The sequence below is a fragment of the Vigna unguiculata genome, chromosome 8, assembly GCF_037176805.1.
Source record: "Vigna unguiculata cultivar grain cowpea cultivar isolate G323 ecotype 2 chromosome 8, ASM3717680v1, whole genome shotgun sequence".
NCBI lineage: Eukaryota > Viridiplantae > Streptophyta > Magnoliopsida > Fabales > Fabaceae > Vigna > Vigna unguiculata.
This window is the reverse complement of record NC_140799.1, coordinates 6,919,920-6,945,460: the sequence shown is the minus strand read 5'-3', so window position 1 is coordinate 6,945,460 and position 25,541 is coordinate 6,919,920. Positions and strand designations below refer to the sequence as shown.

The 25,541-nt window shown below is 33.1% G+C and overlaps 1 protein-coding gene and 5 non-coding genes across 6 annotated transcripts; 5 read left to right on the top strand and 1 right to left on the bottom strand.

Annotated features, from left to right (window-relative positions):
• Positions 1–709: 709 nt before the first annotated feature.
• Positions 710–782, top strand: TRNAA-UGC (transfer RNA alanine (anticodon UGC)). The gene has a single exon. It is a non-coding gene; the product is annotated as a tRNA-Ala (tRNA).
• Positions 783–3,014: 2,232 nt separating this feature from the next.
• Positions 3,015–3,087, top strand: TRNAA-UGC (transfer RNA alanine (anticodon UGC)). Its single transcript has one exon. It is a non-coding gene; the product is annotated as a tRNA-Ala (tRNA).
• Positions 3,088–6,649: 3,562 nt separating this feature from the next.
• On the top strand, positions 6,650–6,722 carry TRNAA-UGC (transfer RNA alanine (anticodon UGC)). Its single transcript has one exon. It is a non-coding gene; the product is annotated as a tRNA-Ala (tRNA).
• Positions 6,723–7,406: 684 nt separating this feature from the next.
• TRNAA-UGC (transfer RNA alanine (anticodon UGC)) lies at positions 7,407–7,479 on the top strand. Its single transcript has one exon. It is a non-coding gene; the product is annotated as a tRNA-Ala (tRNA).
• Positions 7,480–11,519: 4,040 nt separating this feature from the next.
• On the top strand, positions 11,520–11,592 carry TRNAA-UGC (transfer RNA alanine (anticodon UGC)). Its single transcript has one exon. It is a non-coding gene; the product is annotated as a tRNA-Ala (tRNA).
• Positions 11,593–23,680: 12,088 nt separating this feature from the next.
• On the bottom strand, positions 23,681–24,610 carry LOC114194785 (putative carboxylesterase 17). The gene has a single exon (XM_028085202.2). It carries the CDS (start codon positions 24,608–24,610, stop codon positions 23,681–23,683), a length of 930 nt encoding a protein of 309 aa, XP_027941003.2.
• Positions 24,611–25,541: the final 931 nt, after the last annotated feature.

Here is a 25,541-nt window from a genome sequence, read left to right as displayed (position 1 = left end):
TGTAGCTAAAATGGTAGAGTGCTGGCATGCGAGAGGAACGGGGTTCTATCCCCCGCATCTCCAATTTTAGTCAAAATTAGATATGGAGAAAGTTAAGACTTTACAAAGAGAAAAATAACCTATATTACTCATTTTTGAATTGGAAATAAATTGGGTTTGTTAATGTCGAGTTACCCCGTCCCGAGTTCTCTCGGGATGTGTATTATAGCGATTAGCCCATACTTCTAATTTCTCGGGGGTCGGGAAATGAAATTCATAGAGCCCCCAAGCCTTCTAAATTGGGTTTGTTAATGTCGACTTACCCAGTCCCGAGTTCTCTCGGGATGAGCTCATAGAGCCCCCAAGCCTTGTTGTCGTGGATCGCCGCCTCCACATCAACATGCTACTCACGTTTAGGTAACGCGGGTATGAGTTAGTCATCCGAGCAACTAACCTGGTAGGTTCTCTCCGTCTATGAAATTGCATTTGACTCACCACCAGCATATGAATCAAAGTAGCAGCCATTTCGGTTTCAGTGCATAAAATAAAGCAGCAGTTTCAACTTCTTATGCAATGAGCAAAACCTGTGCACAATTCTTTTCTCTGAGTATGTAGAAAGAACTACTAACTTTATAGAATAAAAATCATGGAATCACTAAAACTTTATAAAATATTTTTGTTGATACAAAATAGTTCAACAATACATTAAATGTACTTTCAGTTATCAATAAGGGATGTAGCTCAAATGGTAGAGCGCTCGCTTTGCATGCGAGAGGTACGGGGTTCGATCCCCCGCATCTATAATTTTAATAAATTAAATATGGAGAAAGTTAAGACTTTATAAAGAGAAAAATAAACCTATACTACTCATTTTTGAATTGGAAATAAAGTGGGTTTGTTAATGTTTTTAAACATTTGGTCATGGATCGCCAGGTCCACGCCAACATGCTACTCACGTTTAGGTAACACGGGTATGAGTTAGTCATCTAAGCAACTAACGTGGTAGGTTGTCTCCGTCTATGAAATCGCATTTGACTCACCACCACTATATTGAGCAAAACTTGTGCACAATTCTTTTCTCTGAGTATGTAGAAAGAACTACTAACTTTATAAAATAAAAAACATGGAATCACTAAAACTTTATAAAATATTTTTGTTGATACAAAATAGTTCAACAATACATTAAATGTACTTTCAATTATCAATAAAGGATGTAGCTAAAATGGTAGAATGCTTGCATGCGAGAGGAACGGGGTTCTATCCCCCGCATCTCATATTTTAGTCAAAATTAGATATGGAGAAAGTTAAGACTTTACAAAGAGAAAAATAACCTATATTACTCATTTTTGAATTGGAAATAAATTGGGTTTGTTAATGTCGAGTTACGCCGTCCCGAGTTCTCTCGGGATGTGTATTATAGCGATTAGCCCAGACTTCTAATTTCTCGGAGGGTTGGGAAATGAAATTCATAGAGCCCCCAAGCCTTTTTGCTGTGGATCGCCGCCTCCACATCAACATTCTACTCACGTTTAGGTAACGCGGGTATGAGTTAGTCATCCGAGCAACTAACCTGGTAGGTTTTCTCCGTCTATGAAATTGCATTTGACTCACCACCAACATATTAATCAAAGTAGCAGCCATTTAGGTTTCAGTGCGTAAAATAAAGCAGCAGTTTCAACTTCTTATGCAATGAAAAAAACCTGTGCGCAATTCTTTTCTCTGAGTATGTAGAAAGAACTACTAACTTTATAGAATAAAAATCATGCAATCACTAAAACTTTATAAAATATTTTTGTTGATACAAAATAGTTCAACAATACATTAAATGTACTTTCAATTATCAATAAAGGATGTAGCTAAAATGGTAGAGTGCTTGCATGCGAGAGGAACGAGGTTCTATACCCCGCATCTCCAATTTTAGTCAAAATTAGATATGGAGAAAGTTAAGACTTTATAAAGAGAAAAATAAACCTATACTACTCATTTTTGAATTGGAAATAAAGTGCGTTTGTTAATGTTTTTAAACTTTTGGTCGTGGATCGCCAGGTCCACGCCAACATGCTACTCACGTTTAGGTAACACGGGTATGAGTTAGTCATCTGAGCAACTAGCGTGGTAGGTTGTCTCCGTCTATGAAATCGCCTTTGACTCACCTCCACTATATTGAGCAAAACTTGTGCACAATTCTTTTCTCTGAGTATGTAGAAAGAACTACTAACTTTATAAAATAAAAAACATGGAATCACTAAAACTTTATAAAATATTTTTGTTGATACAAAATAGTTCAACAATACATTAAATGTACTTTCAATTATCAATAAAGGATGTAGCTAAAATGGTAGAGTGCTTGCATGCGAGAGGAACGGGGTTCTATCCCCCGCATCTCCAATTTTAGTCAAAATTAGATATGGAGAAAGTTAAGACTTTACAAAGAGAAAAATAACCTATATTACTCATTTTTGAATTGGAAATAAATTGGGTTTGTTAATGTCGAGTTACCCCGTCCCGAGTTCTCTCGGGATGTGTATTATAGCGATTAGCCCAGACTTCTAATTTCTCGGAGGGTTGGGAAATGAAATTCATAGAGCCCCCAAGCCTTCTAAATTGGGTTTGTTAATGTCGACTTACCCAGTCCCGAGTTCTCTCGGGATGAGCTCATAGAGCCCCCAAGCCTTGTTGTCGTGGATCGCCGCCTCCACATCAACATGCTACTCACATTTAGGTAACGCGGGTATGAGTTAGTCATCCGAGCAACTAACCTGGTAGGTTCTCTTCGTCTATGAAATTGCATTTGACTCACCACCAGCATAAGAATCAAAGTAGCAGCCATTTCGGTTTCAGTGCATAAAATAAAGCAGCAGTTTCAACTTCTTATGCAATGAGCAAAACCTGTGCACAATTCTTTTCTCTGAGTATGTAGAAAGAACTACTAACTTTATAGAATAAAAATCATGGAATCACTAAAACTTTATAAAATATTTTTGTTGATACAAAATAGTTCAACAATACATTAAATGTACTTTCAGTTATCAATAAGGGATGTAGCTCAAATGGTAGAGCGCTCGCTTTGCATGCGAGAGGTACGGGGTTCGATCCCCCGCATCTATAATTTTAATAAATTAGATATGGAGAAAGTTAAGACTTTATAAAGAGAAAAATAAACCTATACTACTCATTTTTGAATTGGAAATAAAGTGGGTTTGTTAATGTTTTTAAACTTTTGGTCATGGATCGCCAGGTCCACGCCAACATGCTACTCACGTTTAGGTAACACGGGTATGAGTTAGTCATCTGAGCAACTAACGTGGTAGGTTGTCTCCGTCTATGAAATCGCATTTGACTCACCACCACTATATTGAGCAAAACTTGTGCACAATTCTTTTCTCTGAGTATGTAGAAAGAACTACTAACTTTATAAAATAAAAAACATGGAATCACTAAAACTTTATAAAATATTTTTGTTGATACAAAATAGTTCAACAATACATTAAATGTACTTTCAATTATCAATAAAGGATGTAGCTAAAATGGTAGAGTGCTTGCATGCGAGAGGAACGGGGTTCTATCCCCCGCATCTCCAATTTTAGTCAAAATTAGATATGGAGAAAGTTAAGACTTTACAAAGAGAAAAATAACCTATATTACTCATTTTTGAATTGGAAATAAATTGGGTTTGTTAATGTCGAGTTACCCCGTCCCGAGTTCTCTCGGGATGTGTATTATAGCGATTAGCCCAGACTTCTAATTTCTCGGAGGGTTGGGAAATGAAATTCATAGAGCCCCCAAGCCTTTTTGCCGTGGATCGCCGCCTCCACACCAACATTCTACTCACGTTTAGGTAACGCGGGTATGAGTTAGTCATCCGAGCAACTAACCTGGTAGGATCTCTCCGTCTATGAAATTGCATTTGACTCACCACCAACATATGAATCAAAGTAGCAGCCATTTAGGTTTCAGTGCGTAAAATAAAGCAGCAGTTTCAACTTCTTATGCAATGAACAAAACCTGTGCGCAATTCTTTTCTCTGAGTATGTAGAAAGAACTACTAACTTTATAGAATAAAAATCATGCAATCACTAAAACTTTATAAAATATTTTTGTTGATACAAAATAGTTCAACAATACATTAAATGTACTTTCAATTATCAATAAAGGATGTAGCTAAAATGGTAGAGTGCTTGCATGCGAGAGGAACGAGGTTCTATACCCCGCATCTCCAATTTTAGTCAAAATTAGATATGGAGAAAGTTAAGACTTTATAAAGAGAAAAATAAACCTATACTACTCATTTTTGAATTGGAAATAAAGTGCGTTTGTTAATGTTTTTAAACTTTTGGTCGTGGATCGCCAGGTCCACGCCAACATGCTACTCACGTTTAGGTAACACGGGTATGAGTTAGTCATCTGAGCAACTAGCGTGGTAGGTTGTCTCCGTCTATGAAATCGCCTTTGACTCACCTCCACTATATTGAGCAAAACTTGTGCACAATTCTTTTCTCTGAGTATGTAGAAAGAACTACTAACTTTATAAAATAAAAAACATGGAATCACTAAAACTTTATAAAATATTTTTGTTGATACAAAATAGTTCAACAATACATTAAATGTACTTTCAATTATCAATAAAGGATGTAGCTAAAATGGTAGAGTGCTTGCATGCGAGAGGAACGGGGTTCTATCCCCCGCATCTCCAATTTTAGTCAAAATTAGATATGGAGAAAGTTAAGACTTTACAAAGAGAAAAATAAGCTATATTACTCATTTTTGAATTGGAAATAAATTGGGTTTGTTAATGTCGAGTTATCCCGTCCCGAGTTCTCTCGGGATGAGCTCTTAGCGATTAGCCCAGACTTCTAATTTCTCGGGGGTCGGGAAATGAAATTCATAGAGACCCCAAGCCTTTTTGTCGTGGATCGCCGCCTCCACATCAACATGCTACTCACGTTTAGGTAACGCGGGTATGAGTTAGTCATCCGAGCAACTAACCTGGTAGGTTCTCTCCGTCTATGAAATTGCATTTGACTCACCACCAGCATATGAATCAAAGTAGCAGCCATTTCGGTTTCAGTGCGTAAAATAAAGCAGAAGTTTCAACTTCTTATGCAATGAGCAAAACCTGTGCACAATTCTTTTCTCTGAGTATGTAGAAAGAACTACTAACTTTATAGAATAAAAATCATGGAATCACTAAAACTTTATAAAATATTTTTTTTGATACAAAATAGTTCAATAATACATTAAATGTACTTTCAGTTATCAATAGGGGATGTAACTCAAATGGTAGAGCGCTCGCTTTGCATGCGAGAGGCACGGGGTTCGATCCCCCGCATCTTATCTATAATTTTAACAAATTAGATATGGAGAAAGTTAAGACTTTATAAAGAGAAAAATAAACCTATACTACTCATTTTTGAATTGGAAATAAAGTGAGTTTGTTAATGTTTTTTAACTTTTTGTCGAATCGCCAGGTTCACGCCAACATGCTACTCACGTTTAGGTAACACGGGTATGAGTTAGTCATCTGAGCAACTAACGTGGTAGGTTGTCTCCGTCTATGAAATCGCATTTGACTCACAACCACTATATTGAGCAAAACTTGTGCACAATTCTTTTCTCTAAGTATGTAGAAAGAACTACTAACTTTATAAAATAAAAAACATGGAATCACTAAATCTTTATAAAATATTTTTGTTGATACAAAATAGTTTAACAATACATTAAATGTACTTTCAGTTATCAATAGGGGATGTAGCTCAAATAGTAGAGCGCTCGCTTTGCATGCGAGAGGCACGGGGTTCGATCCCCTGCATCTCAATTTTAGTCAAAATTAGATATGGAGAAAGTTAAGACTTTATAAAGAGAAAAATAAACCAAGCTCCACGCCAATTTGCTACTCACGTTTAAGTAACGCGGGCAATGTTGATACAAAATAGATCACTAAAACTTTATAAAAAATTTGTTGATACAAAATAGTTCAACAATACATTAAATGTACTTTAAATTATCAATAGGGGATGTAGCTCAAATGGTAGAAGCGAGAGGTACAAGGTTCGATCCCCCGCATCTCCAATTTTAGTCAAAATTAGATGTGGAGAAAGTTGAGACAATATAAAGAGAAAGAACTTCTAACTTTATAGAATAAAAAACATGGAATCACTCAAATGGTAGAGCGTGCTCGCTTTAGATATGGAGAAAGTTGGGGCAATATAAGGAGAAAAATAACATCTACTACACATTTTTGAATCGTTCAACTTCGTCGTATGCACAATTCTTTTCTCTGATATAGAACTTATAACGTTATAGAATAAAAAAACATGAAATCACTAAAAATTTATAAAATATTTTTATTGATACAAAATAGTTCAACAATACATCAAATGTACTTTCAATTATCAAAAGGGGATGTAGCTCAAATGGTAGAGCGCTCGCTTTGGATGCAAGAGGCACAAGGTTTGATCCCCCGCATCTCCAATTTTAGTCAAAATTAGATCTGGAGGAAGTTGAGACAATATAATGAGAAAAACCTGTGCACAATTATTTTCTCTGAATATGTAGAAAGAACTACTAACTTTGTAGAATAAAAAACATGGAATCACCAAAACTTTATAAAATATTTTTATTGATACAAAATAGTTCAACAATACATTAAATGTATTTTTAATTATCAATAGGGGATGTAGCTCAAATGGTAGAGCGCTCGCTTTGCATGCGAGAGGCACGGGGTTCGATCCCCCGCATCTCCAATGTTAGTCAACATTAGATATGGAAAAAGTTGAGACAATATAAAGAGAAAAGTAACCTGTACTACTCATTTTTGAATTGGAAATAGTATAGTATTCTTTTATGTGAATTTCACTCTGAGTTATTATCACTGAAATTGGGTTTGTTATTGGTTTTTAGCATGTCGTTCAACTTCTTCGTATATACTTAAGACAATGGATTCTTAAGTTACCTATTCAAACCAATTTTTTGATGTTACATTAGAATCCAAAGATGCAATGAGCAAAACCTCATATGCATAATTAACGATTAACAATACAAAATAATTATTACTGCAGAAACTCACTTACAAACATTTTTTTTACTTAGTTGATATAGATTCATTAACATAGATTTCTAAAATCTTTTAAAATGAAAGTATTAAGCTTCAAGAATGGTCGTGATAGCTTAGTTGGTAGAGTAGAGGACTGAAAAATCTTCGTGTCACCAGTTCAAATCTAGTTGCTAACACAAGATTCATTTGTATGAGTATTTATCCCCTATATTCATTAAAATGAATATGGGGGTAGATACTCATACAAATTTGTGAAGAAAGAACTACTAACTTTATAGAATAAAAAACATGGAATCACCAAAATTTTATAAAATATTTTTGTTGATACAAAATAGTTCAACAATACATTAAATGTACTTTTGGATTATCAGTTGGGGATGTAGCTCAAATGGTAGAGCGCTCGCTTTGCATGCGAGAGGCACGGGGTTCGATCCCCCGCATCTCCAATTTTAGTCAAAATTAGATATGGAGAAAGTTGAGACAATAGTGGAAGCCTTTATGGCACTATCATGACCTGAGAGGACATAATTATTACCCGAGGAATTTAAATAATGAAATAAATGGTAGTGAAAGCCTTTATGGCAATTAATGCTAACTATCATGGCGTGAGAGAACTTGGGTTTAAGTCTTATGTATGCCATTTGTGTTTTTGGTTGAGTTGGTTGTGCACTTGAATTGCAATTGTGTGGTATTGGGTTTAAACCTTGGCTTTAAACAAAATAACTTTCTTTTTTTGCTAAAATCAATTTTTGGCATGAAGGTGAAAGGACACCAAAACCCTAACTGCAAAGAGGCAACGAAGAAGGGCTGGAAAGATCACTCCTAATGAGCCTTGAATGTTAATTTATTATTCCTTAATGCCAAATTCGTTTTTCTCCATCAAGTCCCATTAAGACAAAATTTAAGAGGGAATTAGGAGGGAGAAAGATTGCTTAGGAGTCTAGCCAGGTGTGAGTAGTGAAGGGAGAAGAATTCTGAGCATGTGGGTTGAATTGGGAGACTATTGCAATGGTGGGAAGCTAACCTAAGGGACTCACGTTGCCAATATCAAAAGAAAGGAGATTTGAGCAATTGTCAATTGAGCAAGGAATATCCAGGTTAGGGGAGCTATCTGATTTGCTATGTATGAATTATTTGCGTTTTGGGTGACTAAACATGATAATGACATTTGCTTTGGGTGAAAAATCCTGAAATTGTTCGCATTTTCTAGATTTTCCAAAAACCGACTGGCGACGTGATTGAACCCAGTTTTCTGGGCTTCCCTATGAACTGCCTGGCAACTGAGGGTGACCTGCCATACGACGTATACTGCGTTGCCCAATTTTCTTTATTTTGTTTGGTTTGTCTGTCGTGTTGTGGTGTTTAAATTGGGTTTCTATTGTAAGTATACTATTGGCATGATGAATCATTGTTTACAATTATTAATTGGTGGAAATTGCATGAAGTCTTGAATGAAATTGGAATTATGGTTCCTGTTGGGGTTGGTGATAAATAAGCATGAGTTTTGTCAATGATCGATGTGCTGATTTTATAAGTGGTGATGTTTATATGAACATAGCATGAACCTGTATGATGTGTGCATATTAAATTATGTCAGTTTGAAGGTGAGTACTGTGTTTGGGGTGTTTGGGGAATCACGAAGGGTGCATGAGAGATATGCCAGAACTTAGATTGCCAAGCACTGACTGGCAGAGCCTGGACTGCCGCCAGGCGACACCTCAGTCCAGCAAATTATCTGGAATTTTGTTTGGGATAGGCGTTATCGGGTGTTATGTTGGGTAATCTGGTATGTATGCAATGGAGTAGTGGGATGGAAGGAAACTCAGGTATTGGATATGAAATGAATTGTGTATGAGTATGTGATAATTGGGAGATATGTATTTAAACTAAATAAAGTTGTATGTTGAACATGATAGGGACTGTATTTAATTGGTAATCTATAATTAGGACACCATGTGATGTTGATTAAATGACTATGGGTTGGTTAATTGGTAATATGAAGAATGTGAAGTAGAATATGCCATTGTTGTTTAAGGGGACAATATGCTATTAATTGGGAAAAGTGCTAAGTGAAGTGTGTGTGCAATTCAGTTGTTGTAAATATGCCTGGATGAATGAGATTGATGTTTGGAGGTGGTCTAGATTGTATGCTTCACTGTTTGTGTTGTTTTAAAGTGTATGTGTAATATTGACAACTATTGTGCCATGATTGAATGTGCGCATTGAGATTCAGTCTTACTAGTATGACTGGATGATTGTAAGTGTGTATGATTATCGTACTATATGGTTGGGGTCCTTAGGGACCTGTTTAATATGCCAAAAACCAGTAGCATTGCATTACTGGTATGGCGCCTGGCGGCTCGCCCCGCGCCGCCAGGCGATGGAGTCCCAAAACAGTGATAGTGGCCATTGTACGCGCGTGGTGCCTGGCGGTAGGGTTGGTCCTGCCAGGCGGAATTGTGTGGCAGAAGTCTTGGAAGGAGCTTGGCGCCTGGCGGCGCGAGAGATACGCCAACCAATTTGGAACCAAGTTCCGCCTAGCGACGCGAGAGGCGCGCTAAGCGGTTTTGGGTGCATAATTGGCTCGTGAGGAGGGTTTCTACACAACTTTGGATGAGTGTTATGTTGCGATGCTTTGGCTGGGGGTCTAGTTACAAGTGTAACTTGTATTGGGGTAACACGTGGACACTCAAGGTTGTAGCCTGGTGGTTTAGGAAGTCCAATAGAGTATGCGAGATCGTGGCTCGTAAGACGAGGTTTCAGATGATTGCCCTCTTTAGTGCACCTGATTGAGTTTGGTAGTTTGGGGACAACTACGAACTTCGATTCATTTTGGGGAACTCCACTTGGTGTCGCGGATTGTGGCCGTGACAATTTATTCCCGCGTGTGGACTATTAGGTGGTGGCTTGTAGTCGGAGGGGCGAGTAGAAACTCGTGCATCAAAGATCGATCAATGTACTCACTAAAGGGTGTAGAATCAAGAGGCGTCTAACAGAATGTTGAAAGTTGAGGAACTGAGGAATGGGAAATGCTAAAACATGTTATAGTTTTGAGATGCTTTAATTTTTTCATATTGTATTTGTGTTTCTTTAATTGAGCTCACCCTATCTGTGTGTGTTTGGGGATGATCATGTAACTTGTTACATAACCAGGGAAACTTTACTAGTTTTCTTCTTTGAAAATTTATGGACTATTTTATATTGGCTTTACAAATACTTTATAGTTGTAATACTTGAACGCCACAGTTTTATTTAGTTTGGCATGTTGAAATAAATGTATTAAATTTTCCCATGTTTTGGGGAAAGGATTTGATAATAAATGAGGTTTTTATTATTATATTTAGTTGTTTTATTTTAAATATGTAATTTTCGGTTATAACGTTACAATTACTTCAGAAACTCACTTACAAACTTTTTTTTACTTAGTTGATATAGATTCATTAACATAGATTTCTAAAATCTTTTAAAATCAAAGTATTAAGCTTCAAGAATGGTTGGATAGCTCAGTTGGTAGAGCAGAAGACTGAAAATCCTCGTGTCACCAGTTCAAATTTGGTTCCTGACACAAGATTAATTTGTATGAGTATCTATCCCCCATATTCATTAAAATGAATATGGGGGATAGATACTCATACAAATTTATGTAGAAAGAACTTCTAACTTTATAGAATAAAAAACATGGAATCACCAAAACTTTATAAAATATTTTAGTTGATACAAAATAGTTCAACAATACATTAAATGTACTTTTAATTACCAATCGGGGATGTAGCTCAAATGGTAGAGCACTCGCTTTGCATGCGAGAGGCACGGGGTTTGATCCCCTACATCTCCAATTTTAGTCAAAATTAGATATGGAGAAAGTTGAGACAATATAAAGAGCAAAATAACCTATACTACTCATTTTTTAATTGGAAATAGTATAGTATTCTTTTATGTGAATTTGACTCTGAGTTAATTGGGTTTGTTAATTGCACAATTCTTTTCTCTGAGTATGTAGAAAGAACTACTAACATTATAGAATAAGAAACATGGAATCACCAAAACTTTATAAAATATTTTTGTTGATACAAAATAGTTCAACAATACGTTAAATGTACTTTTAATTATCAATAGGGGATGTAGCTCAAATGGTAACTCATTTTTGAATTGGAAATAATATAGTATTCTTTTATGTGAATTTGACTCTGAGTTATTATCACTGAAATTGGGTTTGTTAATGTTTTTTAGCATGTCGTTCAACTTCTTCGTATATACTCAAGACAATGGATTCTTAAGTTACCTATTCAAATCAATTTTTTGAAGTTACATGAGAATCCAAAGATGCAATGAGCAAAACCTGTGCACAATTCTTTTCTCTGAGTATGTAGAAAGAACTACTAACTTTATAGAATAAAAAAACATGGAATTACCAAAAATTTATAATATATTTTTGTTGATACAAAATAGTTCAACAATACATTAAATGTACTTTCAATTATCAATAGGGGATGTAGCTCAAATGGTAGAGCGCTCGCTTTGCATGCGAGAGGCACGGGGTTCGATCCCCCGCATCTTCAATTTTGGTCAAAATTAGATATGGAGAAAGTTGAGACATTAGAAAGACAAAAATAACCTATACTACTCATTTTTGAATTGGAAATAGTAAGAATAGTATTATTTTATGTGAATTTGACTCTGAATTATTATCGTTTTTGAAGTTACATATCGTGACATTCTTCCATTCATTATGAAGTGAGTTGGTGTTATAAATACCCAAATAAACTTAAGAAAAATATGATAAACATAATGTTGCCTATAGTTTTTTTCTTCTTCTTAAAAGTGATGTATTTGAGCATAATATAATAGTGGAAACAAAAAATGTTGTGTTCTTTGAACATGTTTTTCCTTTAAAGGTTAGTGAGACATTTGAACAACCTATATATTGCTAGTGATGCCATATGTGAGTTTTTGAGAAGTAAAAGATATAGGAAGAAACCTTCCTTTAGAAATGGTTTTTACACTTATATAGTTGAAAATGATCCAACAAGCTTTTTAGAAACTACTAGCTAGTGCTTTGGACACAAAAACATTGGGATAAGGACATTAGGACTAAAATTGACTCAATTAAGAAAAGCAATACTTGAACCTTAGTAGATTTGCCTAAAGAAGAAAAACTCATTGGTTGTAAGTGAATTATTAAGAAAAAGTACCATTCTGGCGAATCTATAGAGAAACATAAGACAAAACTAGTAGCAAAAAGTTTTAGTCAAAAACCTAACGTAGACTACTTTGATAAAAAAATTTCCTAAGGTATAATTATTGATTCGGTCCCCCAATTTTTTAAGTTGGTTCAATTTGGTACTCGAGTTTTTGGAAAGTTCAATTTGGTCTCTGAGTTTTTTGAAGGTTCAATTTGGTACCCTTATTTTTTAAAGTGGTTCAATTCAGTACCTCCCGTTATATTCCAATTAATGTCGTTTGTATAGTGGTGAGTTGTCATTGTGCAATAGAAATGTGGGTGAAGTTGTTAATTGGGTTGGTTTGTTTGTTGGATGTAGTTAACATCATTTAGTCTCTCTATTGATGTTTCCTTGATCAAGTGAATTCAGTATGGTATTATGATTACTTGTTTATTTTGTTGCACAATGACAACTCACCACTATACAAACGAATTAACTAAAATATAACGGAAGGTACTAAACTGATCCCATTTAAAAAATATGGGTACCAAATTGAACATTCAAAAAACTCGGGGACCAAATTGAATAAACTCAAAAAATTAAGGGACCAAATCAATAATTATACATTTTCCTAATGACTAGAATTTCATTTATCTGAGTGTTATTAGCTCTAGCATCTATCCATAAGTTAGTTATTTTTTGAATGGTGATCTAGAGGATGAAATTTTTATGACTCAACCTGAAGGATGTGCAGTTCCTAGTCAAGAGAACAAAGTATGCAAACTTTTGAAGTCCTTATAAGGATTGAAACAACCACCAAAATAATGACATGAAAAACTTGATAGAGTTTTACTTTGTGATGGTTTTTTAACTAACAATGTTGATAAATGTTTGTGCACTAAATCTGAAAAATGTTGAATGTGTCATTATATGTTTATAAAACAAAGTTGTTTCTAGGTCTAAGTTTGAAATGAAAAACATGAGTGAAACTAAATTATTTTAGGAGTTAGAACCATAAGGAAAGGAGATAGTATATTATTCTTTCAAGACCAATGCATTGAAAAACTTCTTAGAAAGTTTGAGTATTATGACTTCAAACCAATAAGCACCCTTTATGATGTTAACTCTGAATTAAAGAACAATATAGAAAAGTCTATTTTTCAACCTCAATTTACCCAAATAATTTGGACTTTATTGCATTTAATGAGTTTTTTTAGATCAGACATTGTATATGAAGTAGGTAGATAGTGTGAGTACAATCAATGTCCTAATTGAGAACTTTGTGATGCACATGCAAGTCTTAGGAAAAGGGTAATGATTATAATTGAATCTCCAATTTAGATGAGACAAAATCTACTGGTGGCCATGTGTTTACACTTGAGGGTTGCAATTACATGGAGATCAGTCACACAAATAATTATCGTAAGAACAACAATGGGATCAGAGTTTATTGGTCTTGATATGGCTAAAAGTGGAGCTAAATGGTTGAAAAAAATTCTTAACAAAAATTCGATTCATAATGAGATTAACACCGTCTATATCAATACATTGTGATTGCCTATCGACAATAATTATAACAAAAAAACTAAATTAAAATGGAAAGAACATACTTATGCAATTGTGACATGATTTGATAAAAGAACTACTAAAGAGTGAAACAAATTTCAATGATTATGTAAGCCATAAAGGAATCTACCAAATCCTTTAAGAAAAACCTTAGGGAGAAACATGATTTTAAAAACATTAAGAGGAACAAGTCTCAAGCCACTTGCAAACAAACAAGTGATAGAAACCTAACCTTTGTGATTGGAGATATAATGAATAAGGTTCATATGGGTTAAAAATAGTCATTGGTTAGTTCTTCTAGCACTAAAATTGATTCTAAATCAATCTTTTTTTACATTTTATGGTGCATGAAAGTATTAGATATTGCATCACTGAGAAGTTAAACTTTGTAATTAAAATTCTCTGTGATGTAAGAAATAACCTATGTAAGTGTTGAGTAAATTGCTTGCATGAGGTTTTAGCAAAATCTTTAGAGCACTCATGAATATCGAACACGTGTATGGCGTATTAAACACAACACAATGATAATAACAAGAACTATGAATGTGTATTATGATTGGTAAACCATTAATACATACCAAGTTTTTTTGGTTCATATAGTTTGTTATACCAACTACATTAAGTTTCTCAATCTAGGACTACTTCATATAGCTTTTTGTAGCAACTCTGATGCATTACATATAATGAGACCAATATTTTTCTTCTTTTTTTTTTCTTTCCATCTATTGCATTTTGCAATATATGGGGGATTGTAGTGAAAACAAAGTGTTAAAAATATTTCAAAGCAACAAAATCTCTCTCAAAGAAAGTTCAAGGATAAACCGTGAGTCTCGCAACCAAAGCGGTAAACCGATTTCAAGAGTGACACCTCCTCTAAAAACTTCAATTTCATTGTAGCTTCAATTGTTGTGAAAACAAATATGCACACACGATGACCTTCTTTTCTTCTTTTTCCTACTCTTTTGAAATGGAAAAATCAATGAGTTGCGTCCTTAGACCCTTAGAAATAGACCATGATTTTTTGTGTGTGTTGGTTATAGAATGAGTCTTATTCGCCTTTAAACCACATTATATAGCAAAATTGTTGTCTATTTAGTTTAAGAAACACTTAATAAAGTGTGGCAATCATTGACAACGAGTATTAATACGTTGGTACTTTAAACTACATTTTAAAAAATGTCGGTATACATTAAACCTCGTTTACTTTGAATTGTCTTTAATATATGATAAAAAGTTATATGCTACAAAAAATTTCTAACTTTCTTTACATAAATAATTTACTTTAAAATAGTCTTACCACATTTACTTTTTGTTGGCAAATACATTTTAAAATCTTCATCATGACAAAACTTCAAATTATACTCAAAACTTGAAATTTTGAAACCACATAAACTCACGAAATCGTAAAACTCACTCATTGATCATCCTTTCACTGTCCAACCCTTCTCCCCATTCACACTCTAGTCCCTTCTTCTCCTCACTCACACTCCAACCCCTTTGTCTCCTCACTTATAGTCCAACAACCCCTTGCTTGTAGGTATGTAATTTCCCCTTCTCCTTCAACTTTTCATTTTCCTGTCTCATACTCTTTTTCACTGTCTAAGTTCCCAAGGAGAACACTCTTCTCAGTAAAGGGATTAGGTTTTTTTGAGATTGAAAATGAAAGAAGCTAAGATTGGGTATTTTAAGTTTTAGGATTTTCACTAAGAAAACAATTTTAGGGTTTAGGCAGTGTTTAAATTATTGTTTATATTATTGCTTTATAATCACAATGTTGAATACCAAATTCGATTTTAGTCTGTTCAAGAACAAATTGGATGTTTCCTACCTAGCAAAGTTTAGGGGAATTTCAACTCGTAATCTTTACAATTTCGATGTTAGGATTTTGGATAATACATTTGAATCAACCAAATGTTTCTCTCAAACATTGTTTTCCTCTGTTTAGTTATAAATAAACTCTACACTATTAGGGAAAACAAAACCAAAATTTGTTTTGTGAATTCCATGTGTCGAGTTTCTGAATTATGTGAAAGTTTGTCAAATCCTCTGAAAAGTTTTCAAAGATTTCTTTTGTTCATGTGTGGTTATTTGTTTAATATTAATAAAATGTCACATTATTCGTGTGTGATGCAAATATGTTATTAATTTCAAATTTTTTTATGTTAGATTGTCATGGATAAGTAAAGGAATAAAATATTGTGTTTAGAAAAGAGTGTGAAGAAAAAAAAATGATAAATGAGAGGAACTAAAATACTATTAAAGCCTTAGGTACAATAGTAACCCTCGACCCAAAAAGAAAGGAAAAAAGTTTGGGTTTGGATAAAAAGTAAATTTTTCCCTTGAGATGACACAATAGATTTCATTCCTTATTATTTGTTTTCTGATGTCCATGGGTCGAGTTTCTACATTGTGTGAAAGTACGTGTAATCCTTTCAAAAAATTTCAAAGATTTTTTTTGTTCATGTATGGTTATTCGTTTAATATTAATAAAGATGTCATATTATTCGTTTGCGATGCAAATATGTTATTACTTTTAATTTTTTATATCAAAGTGTCATGAAAAAGTAAAGGAATAAAATATTTTGTTTTGAAAAAAGTGTGAAAAAAATGATAAATTAGAGGAATTAAAATATTGTTAAAGTCAAATTAAGTAAAGCCAAATTAGGTACAATAGTAACCCTTGACCGAGAAAGAAAAAAAAAATTGGGTTTGGAGAAGAAGTAAATTTTGTCCTTGAGACAAGACGATAGATTTCATTCCTTATTTAATAAACTCTATTCAAGATATTTGTAGTGAAAAAAATAGAAAAAAATTAAATGCACACAATTTTTTTTTGTAATTTCTATATAACTATAAGTTAAATACTTGGGTTATGGATATGATGTCCCTATAAAAATCAAACATGTAGGATGGTGGGGATATATCTAAATATGTTAGATTCAAAATTTATACAAATTTCATGTTTATGGCTTATGATTGTGGCACCATTGCAAGAGTCTTTATGTTAAAGTTAAAACCTCTATATCATAGAATCAAATGGGTTGCAAAAATGTGTAACACCTAAAAACCGAAAATGTATAAGGCCAAAAGGATTATACTATAGGATAAATTTATTTAGTCATCAAAAAAGTTATGGGTGCTTTTGTGTGATAACAATGGATAATAATAAAGGAAGGCTGACAAAAATAAGCTTGGATGATATCATTGTAGCCTTATTCAAATTTTATTCGGCATGAATGGTAAGTAATAAACGAAGGTCGACAAAAATCTGTATTTCTAATTTTTTTTTTCCGGTTTCAATTCATGTTGCTTAACTTTCATTTTGATCATTTGACTTAGTGTAGCTTAGTTCATGAGCATTGCTTTTATGGTTCAGTTCTGGTTTTGCATTAAACTTTCTTAATTTCACATTTATGTTTTCTGTTTATTAAGAAACCCAGTATAAACTATGTTATTTGCTTATTGCTTCCTAAGTGGCCCTTTAATTTTAATCCTCTAAGCTTTTTAATGTTCAACCATAGTAGAGGTCTTTTTCATTCACTAATTGGGTTTGCTTCCACGCTCCTCTATTGAAACTCATGCTCCTCGTTATGACGAGGTATCTATTTGAATTTTATAAGTTTGTCTAATATTTTATAAAGTCTTTCATAAATTGGGAAATGACTAGTTTTTTCATGACTTTATATATTTTTAGTTTTACCTTTTGGAGGATGGAGATGAAGATCATTTAGAGAAGAGGACTCACAAAATGTTGAAATAAATTCAATCATTTGCTAAATATAAGTTGTAATTTCTTTTAACTTTCAAAGTGTGTATTAGATTACATTACACTAGCTTTTAATGTTTTCACTTCTACAATTATGATTTCACATATACATTATGGTAATTGCAAATTTAATTTCATTTCTAAATATTATGAGTTTTATATGTTGTCTACATTTAGAAACTTATAAAATTGATTTAATTTGTTAATTATTTTGTAATATTGAATACATAGTCTTTTAATAGTTTATATATGACTTGTTATATTTTTTGTATTTTTCAAAATAATTTGGTGGATTATAACATTAATAAATTTTTTTCTTAAATGTTATAACTCTACTATAAAAGAATAAGCTGCATTTAAAGAGTGTTGCCTAAAATACAACTTTACAGAATATCCCATATTTTTAAAAGTGTTGCTTAAAATTATCCAAATAATAGGCAACACTTAAAATTTATTGCCTAAAGAATATGTAACATCTAAAATGTGTTGTTTAAATAATAGACAACATTTAATATATTGTATAAAGAATAGACAACATCTAAAATATGTTGTCTAAAACAATGAATAAAGTGTTGTCTTATCATTGTTTGAAAAGTGTAACCTATTGTATTCATGTAAGGTAATGACTTTTAAAATTTCGTGACTTTAGAAGAAAAAACATCTTTGCTTTTGAACAATGGTCACGACCGAAAACTCCATGGATGAAAAATTATGATTAAATTGTTGCTTAAACTTAGAATCACATATTATATGTTTTAAACAACATTTTTCAACTATTGTTTCAACTATTGTCTCAACTAAAAAAATGGTGGAGTGGGAACAAGCCTCCCCTCCCTTTACCTCTACATTGGTGTAAAGACCATTTTTCTCTCATGATCAATTATACGTGAAAGTATCTTTATTGAACTAACAAGAAGGAATTAAAGACTTTAATTCGTGATGAAGAAAGTAAGCCATCTCATTGAAATTGTGTCTTGCAAAAAAACTAATTTTTTGAATAAAAATGACTAAAATTAAGTGTCTTACTTAATAAGATGAGTGACATACACACACATGATATGAAAATAATAATTTTTTGAATAAAAATGACTAAAATTAAGTGAATTACTTAATAAGATGAGTGGTTTTTCTATTTGTGTATAAAAAAGTGAAACTAATCAAAATTTTCATACATTGATTAAATCACCTTTTTTCTCCCTAAATTGTGAAAACAAAACGTTCAACATTTCTTACAATTATATATTTTTTATTAAGATATCATTTTCATTCCTTATAAGTTTACTTATAAGTTTAGGAATTTTCACTTTCTTTCTTCTTGTTTCAAAATTTATATATTTTTTCTATTGTTACCCAATGTAGTCTTTTTGTTAAGAACGTAATATCATAAATTGATTATTCATGAAGAAAAAAACTGTTGGATATTTTGCACAAAACATACATAAGAAGGATTTCCTAAGGCGAGAAAGATCATTGCCTTAAGGATTTATCCGTTGTATATGCGCAAGTCTGCAAGAGTACAACAGGAACATCTCAAATATACCGAGGATCTCAGAATCTAGCAAGATAAACTTTGTACAGAGTATCAATATCAATAACCCCAGGATCTTAGACAAAGAGAATAGGGAAAAAGAAAGAGTGAGAGAACAAAAGAAGAGAGGGGTTTAGAAGACCATAACAGTCATAATATTGATGTTAATATAAATACCAAATCAAAACAGTTGCGTCAATAATGCCCGAAACTGAAAAAGTAATGAGCAATGCAACGGTCATATATTTTGCAATATATTAAAACCATTGTTTTTATAACAATCCCCCACATATTGCAAAAGGTATGACAGAAAGAATGAAAGAAAATATCATGGGTCTCATATAAAATGTAATGCATCAGAGATGGTATAACAAGCTATATGCCAGTCCTAGATTGAGAAACTTAACGCACAGTGTAGTTGATATAGCAAACTATATGAACCAAAATCGCTTTATGTATGTTAGCGGTTTATCAATCACAATACACCCCCACAATTCTTAATGTTATCGTTGTGTTGCGCTTACTAGGCCATGCACGTGCCCAGTATTCATGAGTGTTGTAGAGATCATGCTAAGATCTCATGCAAGTGGCCCCACTTGTCACTCATATTGGTGATTTCATCAAGTGTATGCTACAGATCATACACCACCCGTAAGGGATATGAAAATCATTAAAACTTTGTTTCCACTAAAATTCTTACACCATAGAGAATTTTAATTACAAAGTTTAACCTCTCAACAATGCAGTCTCTAGCACTTTCACATGCACCATAGGAATTGACGTAATTGATTGATTTAAAAATCAATTTAGTGTTATCAAAACTAACAAGTGGCTTATTTTTACCCATATGAACCTTATTCATGGGATCGCCAATTACAAAGGTTGGGTTACCATCACTTGTTTGTTTCAAGTGGCTTAAGTCTCATTTCCCTCGATGTTCTTAAAGTCATATTTCATCCTAGGATTTTGTCAGAGGGTCTACTAGATTACATTCTAACTTCACATACTCAATGGAAATTGTTTCACTCTTTAGCTAATTGGAAATCACAATATAAAAACACATTTCATTCCTAGTGGAATGTTAGCTAAGAAGTTCGTCAACTACTCAGCTTCATTATCAGGCATTTTAAGAGCAACAAACTCATATTTCATTGTTGATCTAGTAATCATTGCTTGTCTGGCTTATCTCTATCTAATCACATTACTCCCAAATGTGAATACATAACCACTAGTGAATTTTGTCTCATCTGAATCAAAGATCCAGTAGTTAACATTATTAACATCATTGTACTCTTCTAGTATAATGGGAAATCCACTATATTTAATGGCATATATCTCATAAGTTTCAATATTGCTCATTAGAATATTAAGTGTATCTTTTCAGTCTACCTACCGCATAAGCAATATAGCTCATCAAAAGCAGTAAGCTCCCAATTATATGAGCATACTGAGGTTGAGAAAATAATTCTCCTCTATATTCCTTCCTTTAATTTAGAATTAGTATCATAAGGGATATGTAGTCACAAATTATACTATCTCTCTTCCTTATGATTCCAACTTCTAAAATACATTGATTTCACCTAGTAATTATCATTAGTTGAAAACCCATCAAAATAGTTAATTTATTTTTCTTTAAAAATGAGATTAAATTCACTCAAATGAAAATATTTAAAATTTTCTGCTAAGTGATTGAGTAATATTATCTCCACCCCCATAGTTTTAAATATTTAAGATTGATAATGGGTAACTACTTAGTTATGCTCATCTCAGTGGAAGATAGAGAGTACATGAACAAGTACTTAAGTAGTTGATAATGGTCTACCGTATCCTTCACTATGTCTACATCATCCTTCAGGATCAACTCTCGGTCTACTCCCATTCTATTTCTCATTCTTCTACATGAGGGGCAACTTATTTAAAGCACAAAGGTCTTTTTTTTTTTTTAAATATAAACCCAAGACTTCTCCATAAATTTTTTCAATTGCTTAAATCAAATCTGAGGGGTGCCAGAAGTAAAATGCAAAGCTCATTTTCATCTTATTTTCCCTAAATAGGGAAAAAAATTAAAAAAAAATCCCAAGAAGTTCCTCAAAGGCTTTCTTCTCTTTCTCCAATCCATGTCAGATATATTCTCCTCCCCTCTTCTCTGTCACCAAACCAAGAACGCAAGTTGCAAGAGGAGAACCCATAACAAATAACAGAGGACTTTTCTAAGACCCACTGTCGTCACCCGCCAAAGCCACTAGAGTTATCGTCGGTGTGACACTGATCGCCACCTGAGTTGTTGTCGACAACGTCGAACACCATCTTTCTTTCCTTCTTCAATGTGAGACGCTCACCGTTGCAGTTTGTGCGACCACCACGCCATGCATGTGCATTCGCCGACAACGTCGATGCCATCAAATGCGTCGTCGATGTGGTGTCGCTCGTCATTGATGCTCGCCGGAGCAGATTAGATTTCTCACTATGTCACTGATCAGAGCTTATGCAGAACAATTGCCACCTGCTTTGCGGAAGAGCACACAAGGTGAATTTATGTCTTTTTCCCACCTCGCCGCCAACCCACGTCGGAGTGGGTTTTATCGGAATCACTTGCGCGTCCTTCATTCGCGACTTTCTCTAGCTATTATGAGCACCTTCATCAATGACCAAACCTTGAACGAAAACTGTGTAATTGTTTTATTCTTCAATTTTCCGAGAAGAGAATAGGGAAAATCTAGAAGATAGAGCAGAATGATATACTTGTTATTATTGTATTATTGTTGTGGTAAGATATGACACACGAGATGCACATTTCTTTTGGATGATGTTAGACATTAAGAACATTGTGTCACAGTAAGGAGAAGATGAAGGTGAAAAAGACCCATCTCAAGAACATAGGGAAAATATCTAATTTTATTGAATGAATTGTGCAGAGAGACATGGTCATACTTGATGAATAAATCATAATCCTTAAAATTATTGGATATTCTGCACAAAACATACATCAGAAGGATTTTTGGAGGCATAAAAGGTCACTACTCTTAAGAATTTATTCGTTGTATATGCATTAATCCTCCAAATACAACAGGAACATCTTGAACATATCAAGGATTTCAGAATCTAACAAGATAAACTATGTACAAAATATCAATATCAATAACTTCAAGATCTTAGACAAAGAGAATAGGGAAAAAAGAAAGTGAAAAACAAAAGAAGAGAGAAGTTCAAAAGACCATATCAGTCATTATATTGATGTCAATAATGTCCAAAACTGAAAAAGTAACGAGTAAATGCAACGATCATATATTTTAGGTTAAAATACCTTTTTGGTCCGAATTATCGTCAAGATTTTTTAAATAAGTCCTAATTTTGATTTTGTGTTTAAATATGTTCCAATTTTTGTCAATTTTGTTCAATTGGATCCTTTTTTGCTAACATCGTTTAAATCATTAACGGCCATGAATAGTGACTGTCACATGTCACTTTGTGATTTTTTTTTATTATTTTTATTATTTTTATTATTTTTAATTTTTTTTAAATATACATGTGTCAACCCAGTAGCGTGCCACATGTCACTTCGTGGTTTTTTTGAAATTTTTTTTATTTTTTTATTTTTTAAATATCCACGTGTCAACCCAGTAACATACCACGTGTCAAAGTCAATGTTCTATATTCAATTTGGTCCCTATATTTGTTATTTTTGTTCAATTTAGTCTCAATTTTTGTTAACATTAAACCAATTTGGTCCCTCTCTAAATTGAAATCAAATTTAATTTTTATTTTAAAATTTACATTTTTTATTAAATATTTTTATATAATATATTAAAATTCACAACATTATAACTTTGATATAAAAATCAAATTTGGTCACATTTTTGATAGGGACCAAATTGGTTAATGTTAACAAAAACTGTGACTAAATTGAACAAAAATAACAAATATAGGGACCAAATTGAATATAGAATATTCACTTTGACACGTGACACGCTATTGGGTTGACACGTGAACATTTAAATTTTTTTTTAAAATTAAAAAAAAATAAAAAAAAATCATGAAGTGACATGTGGCATATTACTGGGTTGACACGTGTACATTTAAAAAAATTAAAAAAAAAATCAAAAAAACCATGAAGTGACGGGTGGCAGTTAATGATTTAACGATATTAGCAAAAAAGGACCAAATTGAACAAAATTGACGAAAATTGAGACTTATTTGAGTACAAAACCAAAATTAGGACTTATGTGAAAAAAGTTGACGAAAATTGGGAAAAAAAAAGTATTTTAACCTATATTTTACTACATATTAAAAACACTGTTTTTACTGAAAAACTAATATTTAGTTTGAAACTTTTGTCTGCTATCGGGAGAGGTCAAGGAAAAACATTCTAATGTTCATTGACAGAAACAAATGAAGAAGAACAAAAACAATATTTTAACCTAAACAAATGAAGAAGAACAAAAATAATATTTTAACCTAGTATAATATTATTTCTCAGTACAAGAACAAATATTACATATAAAGATTACATATAAAGATTACATAGCTGAAAATTCCATAATAATGAATTAGAAAATATATTTTATTCTTTGATGAATTTATTATTAAATTAAGAAAACATCCTCATGTAACACTCATAGTCGAAGCTAATATTTTTGTATGAATCTAGTCATTTGAGTTTGCAGCAAACCAGTTGCAGAAGAATGAGGAAAATATACATGAAATACATGAGACTCTTCCTTTGCTTCCACAAGTGTCACCTTTTTCACTCCTTTTTCCTTTAGAAACTCCACATACATCACTCCCCTTTCCTTCAGAAAATCTTCACCAGCAACATAAACCTCAGTGGGTGGAAATTTAACCCAAACACTGTTACCTAGGTCATGTTTTTCAAAGTTACAACCATAGTAGTCACGGTTTGAACCTTCTGGTATACTCAGTCTCCAAAACATGTCATTCATGGTCACATCCTCTGCGCTTTCATCAACCATCTCTTTCACTGTCCTTTTCTCACTCCCAAAATAGGGATGTATCGGCATCAACCCCGTGATTCTCAAAGGGCATGCATGGCTCTGAATCGCCTTCACTGCAACATGGTGTGCAATGTTACCTCCTGCACTGTCTCCTGAGAGAAAAACCCTAGTTGTGTCAGCTTGTTGAAGCAGAGATTCAGAACCAACTTGTTCACTCAGCCATTGGAGTGAGGTGTAGCAATCTTCATAGGCAATTGGAAGACGGTGTTCTGGAGCCAAACGATAGTCAACAGAAAGAACAATGGTTTGGGATTTGACACAGAATTCACCAAGAAAAGTGTGGTAGCCGAGCCATGTGGTGGATCCAATGCAGAAGCCACCACCATGGAAATAAACCAAGAGAGGAAGTTTCTTTGAGGAAGTTGGAAAGCTTGGAACGAAGATTCTTCCTGTGATGGGTTTTGACGAGTCTATGATCACATCCTTTGATTTGTATGCATTGGTTGATTCTATGGAGGCTGAAACAGTTTCAGGGTCGAAGCGTTTCACAGAGCCATTTGAGTAAACTTGAAGAAACTTTGGTGCTTCTGCTATTATAGACATTTGATCTGAGATGAAACTTCTGTCTCTGAAGTGGGAGATTTTATACATAAGGTGTGAGAACTCAAATAGTGTATATATCTGTTTCTTGTCACATGCATTCATACATTTTCTGTGTTTGCATTATAGGTAACCAATACATATATAGTATATTTTGTTTGGTTGGTCATTTACATCACATTGTTGCATTTTCCTTTTGTTGCAGAGGTTACTCGTGCATGCTTTGTTGATTCCAATAAAAAAAGACCAACATTCATATTATCATGTTTTATGGAAATCGTTTTGTGTATTCATCGTTAGAATTAGATAGATTACTTTAAATATGATAAGTTAAAAATATCTCCATAAAAAATAATTAAATGTTTGGTAACATTTTTTTTTTCTAGTAATGAGGCTTTAACTTCACTATTTTGTATTAAAGTGATTTTGAAGGTGATGTATATGTAGCTACAATATTTTAAGAAATGGGCAAATATTGGGCCTCATTGGACCGTGGTAGGTGTAATATTATTTGGGTCTTTCTTCCTACACCCAAGCATTTCTTTTGTACCTCCAAATTTTCTTTAAATTCCACAAAAACCCTTTAACCATTTAAGGAAACTTACGGAGATCACATCCCCAAAATTATTTTCGGATGTCGACTTCCGGAAGTCAAAATATATGACTTTTAGAAGTCAAAATATATCACCGGAAGTCGACTTCCGAAAGTCAAAAATCATTATCGGAAGTCGACTTTCGGAAGTCAAAAAACATTACTGGAAGTCGACTAAATGAAGTCAAAAAATTAATTCTATTTTAAATATTTTTAATTTTTTTTAAATTTATGTTTTCTAACTTTTATTTTATTTTATTTTAGTTTTTAAAACACATATTAAAAATATTCAAATTATAAAATATATAAATTTAAATGAAAAATTACTTTAGAAAATACAAA